The 14,179-nt window shown below is 46.5% G+C and overlaps 1 protein-coding gene across 1 annotated transcript; it reads left to right on the forward strand.

Moving 5' to 3' along the window:
* The first annotated feature begins 11,382 nt into the window (after window positions 1-11,382).
* LOC105053716 (protein NUCLEAR FUSION DEFECTIVE 4) lies at window positions 11,383-13,475 on the forward strand. Its single transcript, XM_010934978.3, has one exon. It carries the CDS (start codon window positions 11,539-11,541, stop codon window positions 13,267-13,269), a length of 1,731 nt encoding a protein of 576 aa, XP_010933280.1. The 5' UTR covers window positions 11,383-11,538; the 3' UTR covers window positions 13,270-13,475.
* The last annotated feature ends 704 nt before the right edge of the window (window positions 13,476-14,179 follow it).

The following is a 14,179-nucleotide window of genomic DNA, read 5'->3' on the forward strand; positions in this document are numbered from 1 at the left end:
CACATATGGGCGTTGTAAGGCCTCTCCCCCCATCCGGTCTAAAAGAACCGGGCCTTCGACTTTTATAAGGTTGCCCTCTCGTTTTTGATACCGCCTGCCTGAATTGTCCTAAGACAAATGGGCACGCATTTTTTGATTAGGACGAAATCACTGGTAGTACATCCGCAAGTTTTCTGAGCTCCACGGTCGCGGGAGGTCAGCTCCCCCGAGCTCCCTGAGATAATAAGTTCCAGGTCGGACTACTTCCTTGACCTCATAAGGTCCCTCCCAGTTTGGGGCAAGCTTCCCCTGGCTCTGAGGTTGTGAGACAGCAGCTCGTTGGAGCACTAGATCCCCTGCTTTGAATGCCTTGTTCTTCACTCGGGCGTTGTAATATCGGGCAACTTTCTGTCTGTAGGCTGCCATTCGAACCTGAGCTATCTCCCGCCTTTCTTCCAGTAGGTCGAGGTTGGCTCTGAGACTTTGCGCGTTTTGGGGTTCGTCGAATGCCACGACTCGTGCCGACGGGAGCTTGAGCTCGATCGGGATGACGGCTTCCGTACCAAAGGCTAGAGCAAAGGGAGTCTCTCCTGTAGGCAACCTCTGGGTGGTCCGATAAGCCCATAGTACATGATAAAGTTCGTCTGTCCAAGTCCCTTTTGCTCTTTCGAGCCTGGTCTTAATACCCTGCAAAAGGGTTCTGTTTGTTACCTCGGCTTCGCCGTTCGCCTGAGGATGGGCCACTGATGTGAATTTGTGGGAGATGTTTAGGTCTTCACAGAATTCAGCAAATCTGGCTCCCGCGAATTGCCGTCCATTATCAGTGATGAGGGTTCTAGGTAAACCGAACCTGCACACGATCGATTTCCAGACGAAATCTTGCACTTTCGCTTCTGTGATCTTGGCTAGTGGCTCGGCCTCGACCCATTTGGTGAAGTAGTCGATCGCTACAAGGAGGAATTTCCTCTGACCATATGCCATGGGAAAGGGGCCAAGAATATCCATTCCCCATTGCGCAAAAGGCCATGGGGCGCTCAAGGGTGTAAGCTCGGCAGCAGGTTGTCTCTGGACGTTGGTGTATCTCTGGCATCGATCACATTTTTTGACATATTCAATTGAATCATGGTGCATTGTTGGCCAGTAATACCCTTGGCGGAGTAGCTTGTGGGATAGAGATCTGGCACCTAAATGGCTTTCGCAAGCTCCCTCGTGCACTTCCCATAAAGCGTAGTCAACTTCTGAGGGTCGGAGGCATCTCAAGAGAGGCAAGGAGTACGATCTTTTGTATAATTTGCCCTCATAAAGGATGTACCGGGAGGCTTGATTTCGGAGTTTTCGGGCTTCTTTCGCATCCTGGGGGAGAATCCCATCTCTAAGATAGGTTATTAGCGGGTCGACCCAGCTGGGCTCATGGTCGATCTCCATTACGAGTCGCGGCTCCTCCGTACTCGGATGCTTTAGAACTTCAAAGAGGATGCTTTTTGGCAATTCGGCCGGAACCGATGTCGCCAGTTTGGAGAGAAGATCGGCTCTGGTGTTTTCCGACCTTGAAATTTGCCTGATGTCGAAATTGCCAAAGGCAGGGATGAACTCCTTCACCTTCTCAAGATATTTGGCCATACTGTCCTCCCGTGCCTCAAAGCTCCCGCTGACCTGCCCTACCACAAGTTGGAAATCGCTGTGCACCCGGAGCTGACCTATTTCAAGCTCCTTAGCGATCCTCAACCCTGCGATCAGAGCTTCATACTCCGCTCCATTGTCCGTTGCGGGGAATTTGAAATGCAGAGCGTACTCCACAATGACTCCCTCCGGGCTGGTCAAGATCAGGCCTGCACCCGCGCCTGCCATGTTGGACGATCCGTCCACATGGAGGGTCCAAAAGTCATCGGACGAACTGGCTTCTTCGTCGGGGGAGTTCGGTTGAGTCCTCAGGTCGTCGATTTTGTTTTGCCCGGGTTCGGCCTCCTCGGGGATGGTGCATTCTACTATGAAATCCGCCAACACTTGGGCTTTTATCGCCGGTCTAGGCTTGTAGTTGATGTCGAATTCTGTGAGCTCGATGGCCCATTTCGCCATTCTTCCGGAGATATCAGCTCGGTGTAAAACCGCCTTGATCGGTTGGTTGGTGAGTAACGTCACCGTGTGCCCTTGAAAGTAAGGTCGGAGTCTCTGAGCTGCAATCAACAAGGCGTAGGTCAGTTTTTCTAATTTAGTATACCTGATCTCGGCGTCCCTCAACACGCGACTAACGTAGTAGACCGGTCGCTGGACTTTCATTTCCTCCTTAACAAGGACGGCTGCAAGGGCTGTGGGAGAGACCGCCAGGTACAAAAATAATTCCTCCTTGGGCTCGGGCTTTGCCAGCAGCGGGGGTGAGCCAAGATAGCTTTTCAACTCTTCGAATGCCTGTTGGCATTCAGGGGTCCAACAGAAGTTTTTCGGCTACTTGAGAGTTTGAAAGAAGGGCAGACATCGCTCGGCCGACCTTGCGACAAAGCGATTGAGAGCCGCAACTCTTCCCGTGAGGCACTGAACCTCTTTGATCGATCTTGGGGCAATCATATTTTGGATGGCGCGGATTTTCTCCGGATTGGCCTCGATCCCGCGCCCTGATACCATGAAGCCCAGGAACTTCCCCGAGGTTATCCCAAAGGCGCATTTGGTTGGGTTCAGCTTCATTCTATACTTTCGAAGAGTGCCAAAGGTTTCTTCGAGGTCGGTGACATGATTCCCGGAAGACTTGCTTTTCACGAGCATATCGTCCACATAAACTTTCATATTTCGGCCGATCTGCTCCTTGAAGATTTTGTTCACCAGTCGTTGATAGGTTGCACCCGCGTTCTTGAGGCCGAATGGCATAATCCTGTAGCAGTAAAGGCCGCGATTAGTGATAAAAGCAGTCTTTTCTTCATCTTCCGATGCCATTCTAATCTGGTTATAGCCGGAGAATGCATCCATGAAAGTGAGAAGCTCATGGCCCGAGGTAGCGTCCACCAGTTGGTCGATTCTAGGAAGGGGGTAGCTGTCCTTTGGGCAAGCTTTATTCAGCTTTTTGAAGTCGATACACATCCTCCACTTGCCGTTTGCTTTCTTGACCAAGACAACATTGGAGATCCATTCTGGATAATTGACCTCCTTGATGAATCCGGCCTTGAGAAGTTTATCCACTTCCTCGGCTATCGCCTTCTGCCTCTCCGGGGCATGACTCCGGATTTTTTCTTTTGTTGGCCGATGTTTAGGGTCGACCGCCAGATGATGCTCCATGACTTCTGTCTCAATCTCCGGCATATCCGCCGGGACCCATGCGAAAACGTCCGCATTCCTTCGGAGAAAATTCACGAGATGCGTTCGCACCTCCTCCTCCAGGTTGGAGCCAATTAACACCACGTGCTCCGCATTCCCATCATTCAAAGGGATTGGTATTAAGTCCTCGATCGGGCCGCCCCTCTCTTCAGTGAGGTCGTCGCGCGCATCCAACCCGTCGACTGGACAGAGGTCCGCTTGATCGCTTCTTTGCAGGGCAATATTGTAGCAGTGCCTGGCTAGCGCTTGGTCTCCCCGAACTTCTCTAATCCCCTTGTCAGTGGGGAACTTCAACTTCAAATGGTAGGTTGAAACAACGGCCTTAAGGGCATTGAGGCCGGGTCGGCCGAGAATTGCATTGTAGGCAGACGGCGCCTTTACCACCAGGAAGTTCACCAGGGCTCTGGACTGCTTTGGATGCTGACCAGCGGTCACAGTTAGAGCTATCATTCCTTCCGTCGGAACGGCGTCACCAGTAAACCCTATCAGGGGAGAGCACATCGGTCTTAGACGACCGCCAAGAGTGGCCATTCTCGAATAGGCGCTGTAGAATAAGATGTCGGCCGAACTTCCATTGTCGACGAGAATGCGACGGACATCATAATTTGCTATGTTCAAGGAAACTACGACCGCATCGTTATGAGGGAATTGGACTCCCTGGGCGTCTTCTTCAGTGAAGGCTATGGGCTCTTCAACTTTTTGCCGCTTGAGGGGTGCAGCTGATGTGCTGGTTGCCTCCGGCCGGGATTCTCCCGAGATGACGTTGACGAAATCCGGCGAAGGCTGGTCATCCGGCCACCCTTTATCATCAACCATAGCCGGAGGTAGTTGTGCGGAAACCTCACGGGAGGGCATCGGATGAGAAAAAGAGGATTGGGTGCCGGAAAAGATGGCCGGAAGCGGGTCCGTTGAGCGCTCCTTCAAGAACAAGGGTGCTGCGAAGACAGCCCCCCTTCCTCTAGCGCCAATCCTGTTGGTGCAAAAATCCGTCTGCGCCGGAGAAGCTGGAGTTGAGGAAGCCGCGGTCACCGCCGGGACCTGCAAGGGAAGTCTAGACCGGAGGTGGGGTTGCTCCGGCAAGACCCTCCGACGCTCAAGTCAGTTCTCTGCCTCAACAAGAATGGAGTGCTCGAACGGAGAATTTAGCAGAGTTTTGAGATAAGGCAAAAGAGCTTAAAGAATAATGTATCTGAGTCCCCCCCCTTTTATAGGCGGGGGAAGCAACGGACTGATGGCGACGTCTGCAACCGCTTGGTAGTGGGCCGCCCATGGTCAGGGAAATTGATTGCGAAAGATAATGGAGCAGACACGTGGCCATCATCATATCCCGCCACATAGGGCCTGCTGCAGGTAGTGGGGCGGCGTCCGTTACTGCTAGTTGTCAGCGAGTAGTGGGATCGTGCAGCACCTTCTGCAGGGAGCGGAGCAGCATCATAGCTGTCGACACAGCCTGTCAGAGAGTAGTGGGATCGTGCCGCACCTGTCGTAGGGGGAGGTGGAGCCGCGTGGAATCCGCTACAGGAAGTGGAACAGGATCATGGCAGTTATTGTTATCTGCCAGGGGACACAGATCTGTTGATCAAGGCTCGGCAGCGGTCGGAGTTCGGCCTTTGTAGGAGTCCGGGAGGAGTCTGCCTGCGGTTGTAGTCGTTGACGTCAGGGATGAGGCTCGGCTCCTTTAAGGCTCGGCTCTTTTAGGGCTCGGCTCCTCCTGCAATTGGTACCGAGAGCGGAGCCCGGGCGGAGCTGCAACTGCTGTCGATGGTGGAGCCCGGCTCCCGTAGGAGTCCGGACGGAGCCGTTTTGCTGTTGATGGAGGAGCCCGGCTCCCGTAGGAGTCCGGGCGGAGCCGTTCTGCTGTTGAAGGAGGAGCCCGGCTCCCGTAGGAGTCCGGGCGGAGCCGTTCTGCTGTTGATGGAGGAGCCCGGCTCTCGTAGGAGTCCGGGCGGAGCCGTTCTGCTGTTGATGGAGGAGCCCGGCTCCCGTAGGAGTCCGAGCGAAGCTGTTCTGCTGTTGATGGAGGAGCTCGGCTCCCGTAGGAGTCCGGGCGGAGCCGTTTTGCTGTTGAAGGAGGAGCCCGGCTCCCGTAGGAGTCCGGGCGGAGTCGTTCTGCTGTCGATTTCGACTGCGGATAATTTATACCCAACAACAGGAGTAGAAAGTACTCGCGGTCGAAGATGTGCCACAGGCGCGGGCTCTGGGCAATCAAGGCGAAGCACGGTCGGATCTGTCTCTTCTACCCTCGCCTTCTTCGCCGATCCGAAAGTTGCAGCGCCTTTTTTCTTGTGGACCTCGAGACTCTTGGCTAGCATTCAAGCCACGCTCGCGTCCATATCTGCAACGAAAGAAAATCGGCACAGCTTAGAAACAGAGCCACGAAAATAGAGGGAGTTCTGGAACTAACCTAGGTTGGCCCGAGGAGTACAGGAAGACGACAAGGATGATGGAAGTCGACCTGGAGGATGCCTAAGGCCAAGAAAGACGCTAAAAGAAGCTGGAGCTCTCAAGGAAGAGGAGGGGACCAAAGGATTCTCTCAGGCAAAGTGAAACCCCTGAAGGAAGAGGATGTGTTTAAATAACCCCCGGGGTCCGATGCAATAATGATTGCGGATCTTCTCTGGCCGACCTACGCTTGCCGCGTGTCCCACTCACTATGGCAGGTGGCTAAAAATGACTGATAGCTGACAAGATCATTATTGCACCGCACCTAGAGCAGTGCTCCAGTGGAAATTCCGAAAAAGTCTTTTCGGATCGCCTTGATTTGAAAAGACTCCAGCATTAGCGCGCCAAACATCAAAATATCTGAAAACCACCGAGTGCAGAAATCGAGGGAGGCAACTTCGACTGTAAAAATTTTTCTGTACTTCCTTCGTTCGGAATCCGAACTCGAAAGTAGAAAGACTAGTGTTGGGTATAAAATACCCCCAGTCGAAGTTTGCAAAAGGCCGACCCCTCCAGGGCTTTTCCGGCATCCGACCTTGTGTGGCGTCTTTTTGAACTCCCTCGACCGTCCGAGCTTCCATAATTTCATCCGGATTTTTTCGACAATGAGCTTCTCCATTCATCTATCGGGCCGCTCCAAAAGCTCTTTGGGCTTCACTATCAGCCGACCTTCTACAGTGATCAACTATTCTCCGAATCCCTTCCAGACTTCTTCCGACCGCGGACGACCCTACTCCGAACTTCTTTCAAACTTCATCAATATCCGAGCCTCTCTGACGATGAGATTTCTACAGTAATCAGACTCCATCCAAGCTTCTACGATGGTCAACCACCTTCCGGATTCCATTCGAGCTCCTACGAGAAATAGATTCCAGCCGAACTCCTACTACGAGCGGTCTACTCCGGATCTTTACTGTAAGTGAATTTCATCCGAGCTCCTACGAGAAATGGATTTCAGCCAAACTCCTACTACGAGCGGTCTACTCTGGATCTCTACTGTAAGCGAATTCCATCCGAGCTCCTACGAGAAATGGATTTCAGCCGGACTCCTACTACGAGCGGTCTACTCCGGATCTCTACTATAAGCGAATTCCATCCGAGCTCCTACGAGAAATAGATTTCAGTCAAACTCCTACTACGAGCGGTCTACTCCGGATCTCTACTGTAAGCGAATTCCATCCGAGCTTCTACTGTAAACAAATTTCTTCCAAACTTCTATCACAGGCAGACTTCAGCCGAGCTCCTATAGTGGACGGATCCCAGACGAGCTTCTACAACGAGATAGGCTCTACCAGCCAAGTCACTACTCCGAGCTCCCACGACAACCGATCTTCGATCGGGCCTCTACAATAAACGGCCTCCTTTCAGCCTTCTGCAAGAATCGGACTCCGTCCGATCTTTCATAGTAGATGGATTCCGGACGAACTTCTACAACAGACGGGCCCCAGTAGCCAGATTTTCACAACGACCGATCGTTTTTGATGTCTGCCAAACCTCCCCAGCCATCAACCTTCAATAGCGTCAGTCCGACTTCAACAACGCCATCCAAACTTCCACAGGATCCCCAAACTCCTCCAGCGGACGAACCTCCCCAACGCCATCCGATGTCCACCGCCGGCCGACCCTCTGTCAGATTCTTCATGAAACCGGACTTCTCCGGCGGATAATCTTCAAACGGGCTTCTACATCAGGCAAATTTCAGACGGACTTCTCTAGCAATCGGACTCCTACCAGACTTCTTCAATAGGCGGTTCCTATCCGAGCTTCTACAGCAGATGACTCCCGTCTGCAGCACCAATGGCACTCAACAACCGTTAACCCATCAACAACCTCGAAAACATCCGAGCTTCTCCTAGATTGCAGGGACAGAGAGCCATTCCGCTCCATCAGACGTCCCAGCCGAGCTTCAGTTGACAGGCCCAAACTCTCTGGCAAGTCACGACAATGGCCACTACCCCACTCCACTCTCTCTAACAGATTCCATGTGGTCCCACCACTCTCTGGCAAGTCGCGACAACGGACACCACTCCACTCTCCATAACAAACCTCACGTGGGTCTGAACGGCCCACTGACGCCACTACTCTCCGCAATAAACTCTGCGCGGCCACGAACGGCCCACTACCAGGCGGTTACGGACGTCGCTGTCAATCAGTTACGCTCCTCCGTCTATAAAAGCGACCCTCCAGATACGTTATTCTCTAAGCTCTCAACTCTATTTCGAAACTCTGCTAAAATTTTCGCTCGAGCACTCCATTTCTGTTGAAGCAGAGTACTGACTTGAGCGTCGGAGAGTCTTGCCGGAGCACCCCCAACTCCAATTTAGACTTCTCTTGCAGGTCCCGACGGCGGCCATGGTCATCTCAGCTCCAGTTTCTCCGGCTTCGACGGAATTCTGCACCAACAGATGATATCTTTAATTCCGATATTTTCATATAAAAATTTTTAAAAGAATAAAAAAGTTAAATGATTTTTGGTTTTTCGATTTCGATTTTCATTTCGCAATTTTCTTTTGGTGGTGTTGATGGTATTTTACCTCAAAAATCATTCAGTTTTAACTTTGATTTCAGCGAGATGTGATGGATTTCAGATCCAATTTCAATTTGGTCACCAACTATATTGAATCCACTCTATTGACAACGCTAATATTGACCATTAATAACTGTCGCCACTACTATACTATTATTTAAAGGATTCAAAAATAGCGAGTGATAGTAGAAAGGTTGTAGCCTAAGATTATAGTAAAAGTGTAATACAGAGTTATGGTAAGGAGTATAGCATGAGGCTACAATAAGAGGTATTATATAGAGCTACGATAGAAAAACTAAATTATACCTATTTTTAGAATTAAAAAAATTAAAAAAATAAGATAAATGAACTAAATTGTTTGATTATTAAAGAGTCAAATGGCTTTAATATAGAGCACAATTTTATTAGTTATATATAATAATTGCCTTCACACACAATAACTATCCATTTTGATATATGGGTTATTTCCCATGCTTGGTCTGAACTCCTTGTTGTTTACTGTCAATTGTTTTTGATGAAAATGAGATTAGTGAGACACTTCTCTCATAAATATATTATGTTATATAAAATAATCAGTTCATTAGAACAGAGAGATGAAGCAGTGGCTGAATTACATAATAATGATTGGCGAATTTGTGCTGAAAGATAAGAAAAATATATCAGAACAAGTGAAAAATAAGATTAATGACTTTGCTGATGTAGAATTACTATGAGAACTTATAGTTCTGCAGAAGAAAGCTTAGAGTGTAGCATGGCAATCTAACTATCTTCTGAGGTCTTTATCCAGTGCCAAAAAAAAAAAAACGTTCTTATTCATCAGAGCATGCTGGCAAAGGGCTTCACTCCAAGTATATTCATTGTATAGTTATCAAACCAATAGTCATGCCAACCCTCTGGCTTATTTCGACATGGTCTACACTGATTGTCTATTCGATGCGACCTTTGAAATAGTCTTTTAGTCTTCATGATCTCTAAATACCTACCTTTGAATTTTTTTGTCAGAGTCATCTTTGTAGTCAACACTCAGCCCTTCACTTTGTGTAAACAGTCTAAAATAAATTTTTGATTTCAGTGTCATGATATATTATCACTATATAAAATTCTAATAATATTTGTATATCTATCAATATAATAAAATAATAAGAGTATGATATATAATATGAAATTAAAAAAATTTATTATATTCATGGGCATTTAAATGCGATATAGCATAATCATTGGTGGTTATCCTCTCATTTTTTAAGTAAGATTATGATATTAGAAATATATTAAAAATTAAAATATTAATATAATATAATAATTGGAATATTAGTAGGGTTAGTATAATAAAATTTTTCACTAATATCAGATTCTTTTAAAAATATCATTAATTTTATACTAATTTACTTGTACGAAAGAATCATTTATTTTGATAAGCATATATTAAATGGGTCCAGGTTAAATTATTCACACATAATGATTGATCTTATCCATTGTTTCATCGCCCCCACAATAGATTTGAAAGCACTCCAAGCTCTTTCATTCATTCAGCCGCGCAGATAATTTTGGTGCCACGAACGGCGCATTCATGACGGAACGTGAGTCTTTTTGTGCTAAAGATACAACCCTCCCCATATTAAGTATATATCAGTAAATTTGGTTATCAATAATTTATCAATATTAATGGATTTCTATATTTGGTATTAATTTAATAGTATTAATAAATTTTTTGTTTAATACAATTTAGAAACGTTACCAAAATCATGATTGTCTTTTAGTCAAACCGTTACTAAATTCATTGCTATGGCCCCCAAATATGTGATGATCCATTTATTGTTAGAAAAGTCTAATATACGTAATGTATACAATACTAAATTCATCATTGTTACTTTACATGACCTATAAAACTAGACAACGCTATGCTTGTTAATTCGGAAAAAAACACTCAAAAAGGTCACTCACCGTTCATTTTCCTTTTTATGTGGTTTTCAGGATGCCAGGAGCAATAAGAATACAAGAAATCAGCCGAGTGATTTTTAATTTCTTTATTTTATTTATATTTTTTGAGTTGTTAAAGTATTTTTGAGGCAGCTTTGGAAGCAACCATCAAATTAATTCACATTAAACAGCTTAGAAAATACCTTGATGTTAGAGGTGAAAATGATATGGATATTATCCGTCCGAATTCATTTTCATACCCGAATCAATTCAGATAGATAAGAATTTGAATATCTGATTAATATTCATATCCGTATCTATATCTATAAAAAAAAAATGGATACAGATATGGACAGATAACTATTCAATCTGTTTTCAAATATTCAAATTTATATGTAACTCTCTATAATTTTATATGGAACTTATTAATTTTTAAGAGAATTATACAACCATATAAACACGTTATTAACTTGATTTATCATGTATTTAGTAATATCTTTGATTCTGTAGTCATAAAGTTTAATTATTTAAGTAATATTCGTAATTATATCCATACTTCTAATATCTAAATTATATTCGTATTTGTTTAAAATAAATATGGATATAAATTTTTGTATCTAAATAATATCTGTATCTGTATTTGTATTCGTCAAACAAAATACATATGGATATAGATGTACTGATATCCGATTCGATTTCAATCTTATTTGATGTTGTAGCTGTTCAAGATACATGTTGATCTTATCTTCACTATCTTTATTCAATACAGAAAGCTTTAAGGTTTTCATAATGTAAACCGATTTGATTATACCACCGAACCCAAAATACATGAGGTCCTCTAAGCCTCACTCGGATTTCAGCATGAGCTTCTACCATTCTAAATTTTTTTTAGAAAAATCATATCTATACTTTAAAATACTTGTGGTAAGTGACTAAGAATTGATACTTTAAGCGGCTGAAAAAAGAATTAGGATTCTACTCCAGCATGAATTTTAAAGGAAAAATAAAAAAAAACAATGGGCTAACCCATTAGATGGCATCTTATATAGCCGTAGGAAAAAGGGTTTTAGGATGTCTTTTTATTTTGTTGTTAAATATTTTGTTTGCTGATTTTTATAGCTGTAATTATACTCATTTGATTTAATTTATTTATTTTATAAAAAATAGCAAGCTCCACAGGTAAAATAAGAAAGAACAGATTAAGTTGCCCTATTCTCACACAAAAATATCCACAATGGCCCCCACAGGCGTAAGCATTCAATATCGACACCTCATCCTCCACTTTGCGTATGGCGTGATCTCCCTTTGCATATACCTCCACACTATCGGCTCACTTTTTTTTTTCTGTGCGCGCTTTGGAGAGAGAAACAATGGCGTTCAACCCATTAAACCGGATCATCCAGGTTCTCCGAGGCCGTTGGTTCACAGTCTTTGCATCTTTCCTCATCAATGCGACCTCCGGCTCCCTTTACGTCTTCGCCATCTACTCCAAGGACATCAAGTCCTCCCTCGGCTACGACCAGCGGCAGCTCAACACCGTCTCCTTCTTCAAGGACCTCGGCGCCAGCGTCGGCATCCTCGCCGGTCTCATCTATGAGGTCGCCCCTCCTTGGTTTGTTCTCGCCCTCGGCTCCGTCATGAACCTCTTCGGCTACCTCATGATCTACCTCGCCATCACCGGCCGCCTCGCTCACCCCTCTCTCTGGCAGGTATGCCTCTATATTTGCATCGGTGCCAATTCCCAAACCTTCAGCAACACCGGCGTGGTCGTCACCTGCCTCAAGAACTTCCCGGGGAGCCGCGGCACCGTGCTCGGCCTCCTCAAGGGCTTTGCCGGCCTTAGCGGAGCCATCTTTGCGCAGCTCTACCTCGCTTTCTATGGTGATGACTCCAAATCCATGGTGCTGCTCATCGCATGGCTCCCGACCGCCGTTACCATTATGTTCCTCTTCACCATCCGGATCCTGAAGGTGGTGCAGCAGCCAGGTGACCCAACCAAGCCCTTCTACTATTTCCTCTGCTTCTCCGTCGCCCTCGCCGTCTACCTCATGGTCATGATCATCGTCCAGAAACAAGTCATCTTCACCCTTGCCGCGCATCGCATCAGCGCTGCCATCGAAGTGCTCCTCCTTGTACTGCCTATTGCCATCGTCATCAAAGAAGAGCTCAAAATCCACAAATCAAAGGAGCAATTGCTCCAAAATTCTCCATCACTTACAGAAGCTCTATCGACGCCCCAACCACCACTGCTGCCCGCAGCTCCATCCATCGTACCGACAACAACCTCTTCTATGCTATCTTATATCACTAACATCTTCAGGACTCCTCGGAAGGGTGAGGACCACTCCATTCTACAAGCCTTAGTAAGTATAGACATGATGGTACTCTTCATTGGGATGATTTGTGGCATTGGTGGCACTCTAACAGCCATTGATAACATGGGTCAGATTGGGGAGTCATTAGGCTACTCATCCCAGACCATCGGCACCTTTGTCTCCCTCATCAGCATATGGAACTTTGGGGGGAGGGTGGCCGCCGGTTTTGCTTCCGATATCCTTCTGGAACAGTATAAGTTACCCCGCCCTTTAATGCTCACTATAGTCCTGCTCCTCTCGTGTGCCGGCCACCTCCTCATCGCCTTCGGTGTCCCCAGCGCCCTGTACATTGCTTCGGTGATCATCGGCTCGTGCTTCGGAGCAGAGATGCCATTGTTCTTTGCTATCTTATCGGAGGTGTTCGGTCTCAAGTACTACTCCACTCTGTACAATATTTTACCCATGGCTAGCTCAATCGGGACATATGTACTAAATGTGAGGGTCGCCGGGTACCTCTATGACAGAGAGGCGGCCAAGCAGAATTTGCAGCTCTTGCAGTCTTCCCAGAAGTCACTAACATGCATGGGGGTGCGGTGCTATAAGCTCACCTTCCTCATTATCACAGCGGCGACGGTGTTTGGGGCTCTTGTCCTGCTGGTTTTGGTCTGGAGAACCTGGGACTTATACAGAAGGGATATATATGCGAGGTTCAGTGGGGGGTCACAAGGTAGCAGGCAGGGAGAGGAGAGGGAGGAGCTGACACCTAACGACTTCAGGGGAGGGTAATGGCTTTTTTTTTTTTTTTTTTTTTTTTTGTCCGGAAGAAGGGTAATGGGAATGAAAAAGAAGGGGTGCAGATTTTTTTTTGAGTGAAAAAGTTATTCGTGGCTACATAGGTGATATGGAATCTCACTGCGAACCCTTCGTTTTAAGAGATTCTATATTATATAAGTTGAAAATTAAGTATATAAACCAAGACTGAATTGTTTGTCTCGGTTGGATTACTTGCAGTAGATTTAAGCATTTTGATGTCCAAATCTGACCTACGGACACACCGTGACCCATCATCTGTATCTCCCACACCTTCGTTTCTTCCGTGGATCCATGTCACAGTTTGCATTCAGGCTCTCTCATTTCTCGTCAAGAATTTATCAGTGAACCCTCCTCTTGTTACCCTCCCACAGACTCCTCCTGATCCCAGGGACTAGATGATGCAAACTTCGGGGAAGCTGGGACGAAGGGTCGGAGAGGCAGTCGATGAGGCTAAGATGGCCATGCTCTCCAGCGAGGAAGCATCGAGATTGGGGAGGAGGGGAAGGAAGACGAAGAAATTTCCCCTTTTTTCCCCTGTTCCGTTTACTCTGCATGGAGACAGAGATTTTCAAACGTGGCAGGCAGCCTGTAATTTTCTAAACTTCGTGGGTTGCAAGCCAAGAAGTCCAACAAATCTGCACCCAGAAAAGAAGACTTGCAACATAAGAAGGAGGGGGGACAGAGCAACCAGGGTTCAAATCCTGGGTGTTGCTCCAAAACAAATTTATGAACGGAGAAGATGCGGAGCAACTATTTTTTATTTTTTATTTTTTCTTTCCTCGTTTTGAAAGATTATATTTAGAGATACCAGTTTTGGGACGGCCGCTGGTGGTTTCGGATTATTCCAACGTCATGGCGTGTTTGTGATAGACTCGAAGGCCGT

Source organism: Elaeis guineensis, chromosome 2 (genome assembly GCF_000442705.2).
Source record: "Elaeis guineensis isolate ETL-2024a chromosome 2, EG11, whole genome shotgun sequence".
Taxonomy (NCBI): domain Eukaryota; kingdom Viridiplantae; phylum Streptophyta; class Magnoliopsida; order Arecales; family Arecaceae; genus Elaeis; species Elaeis guineensis.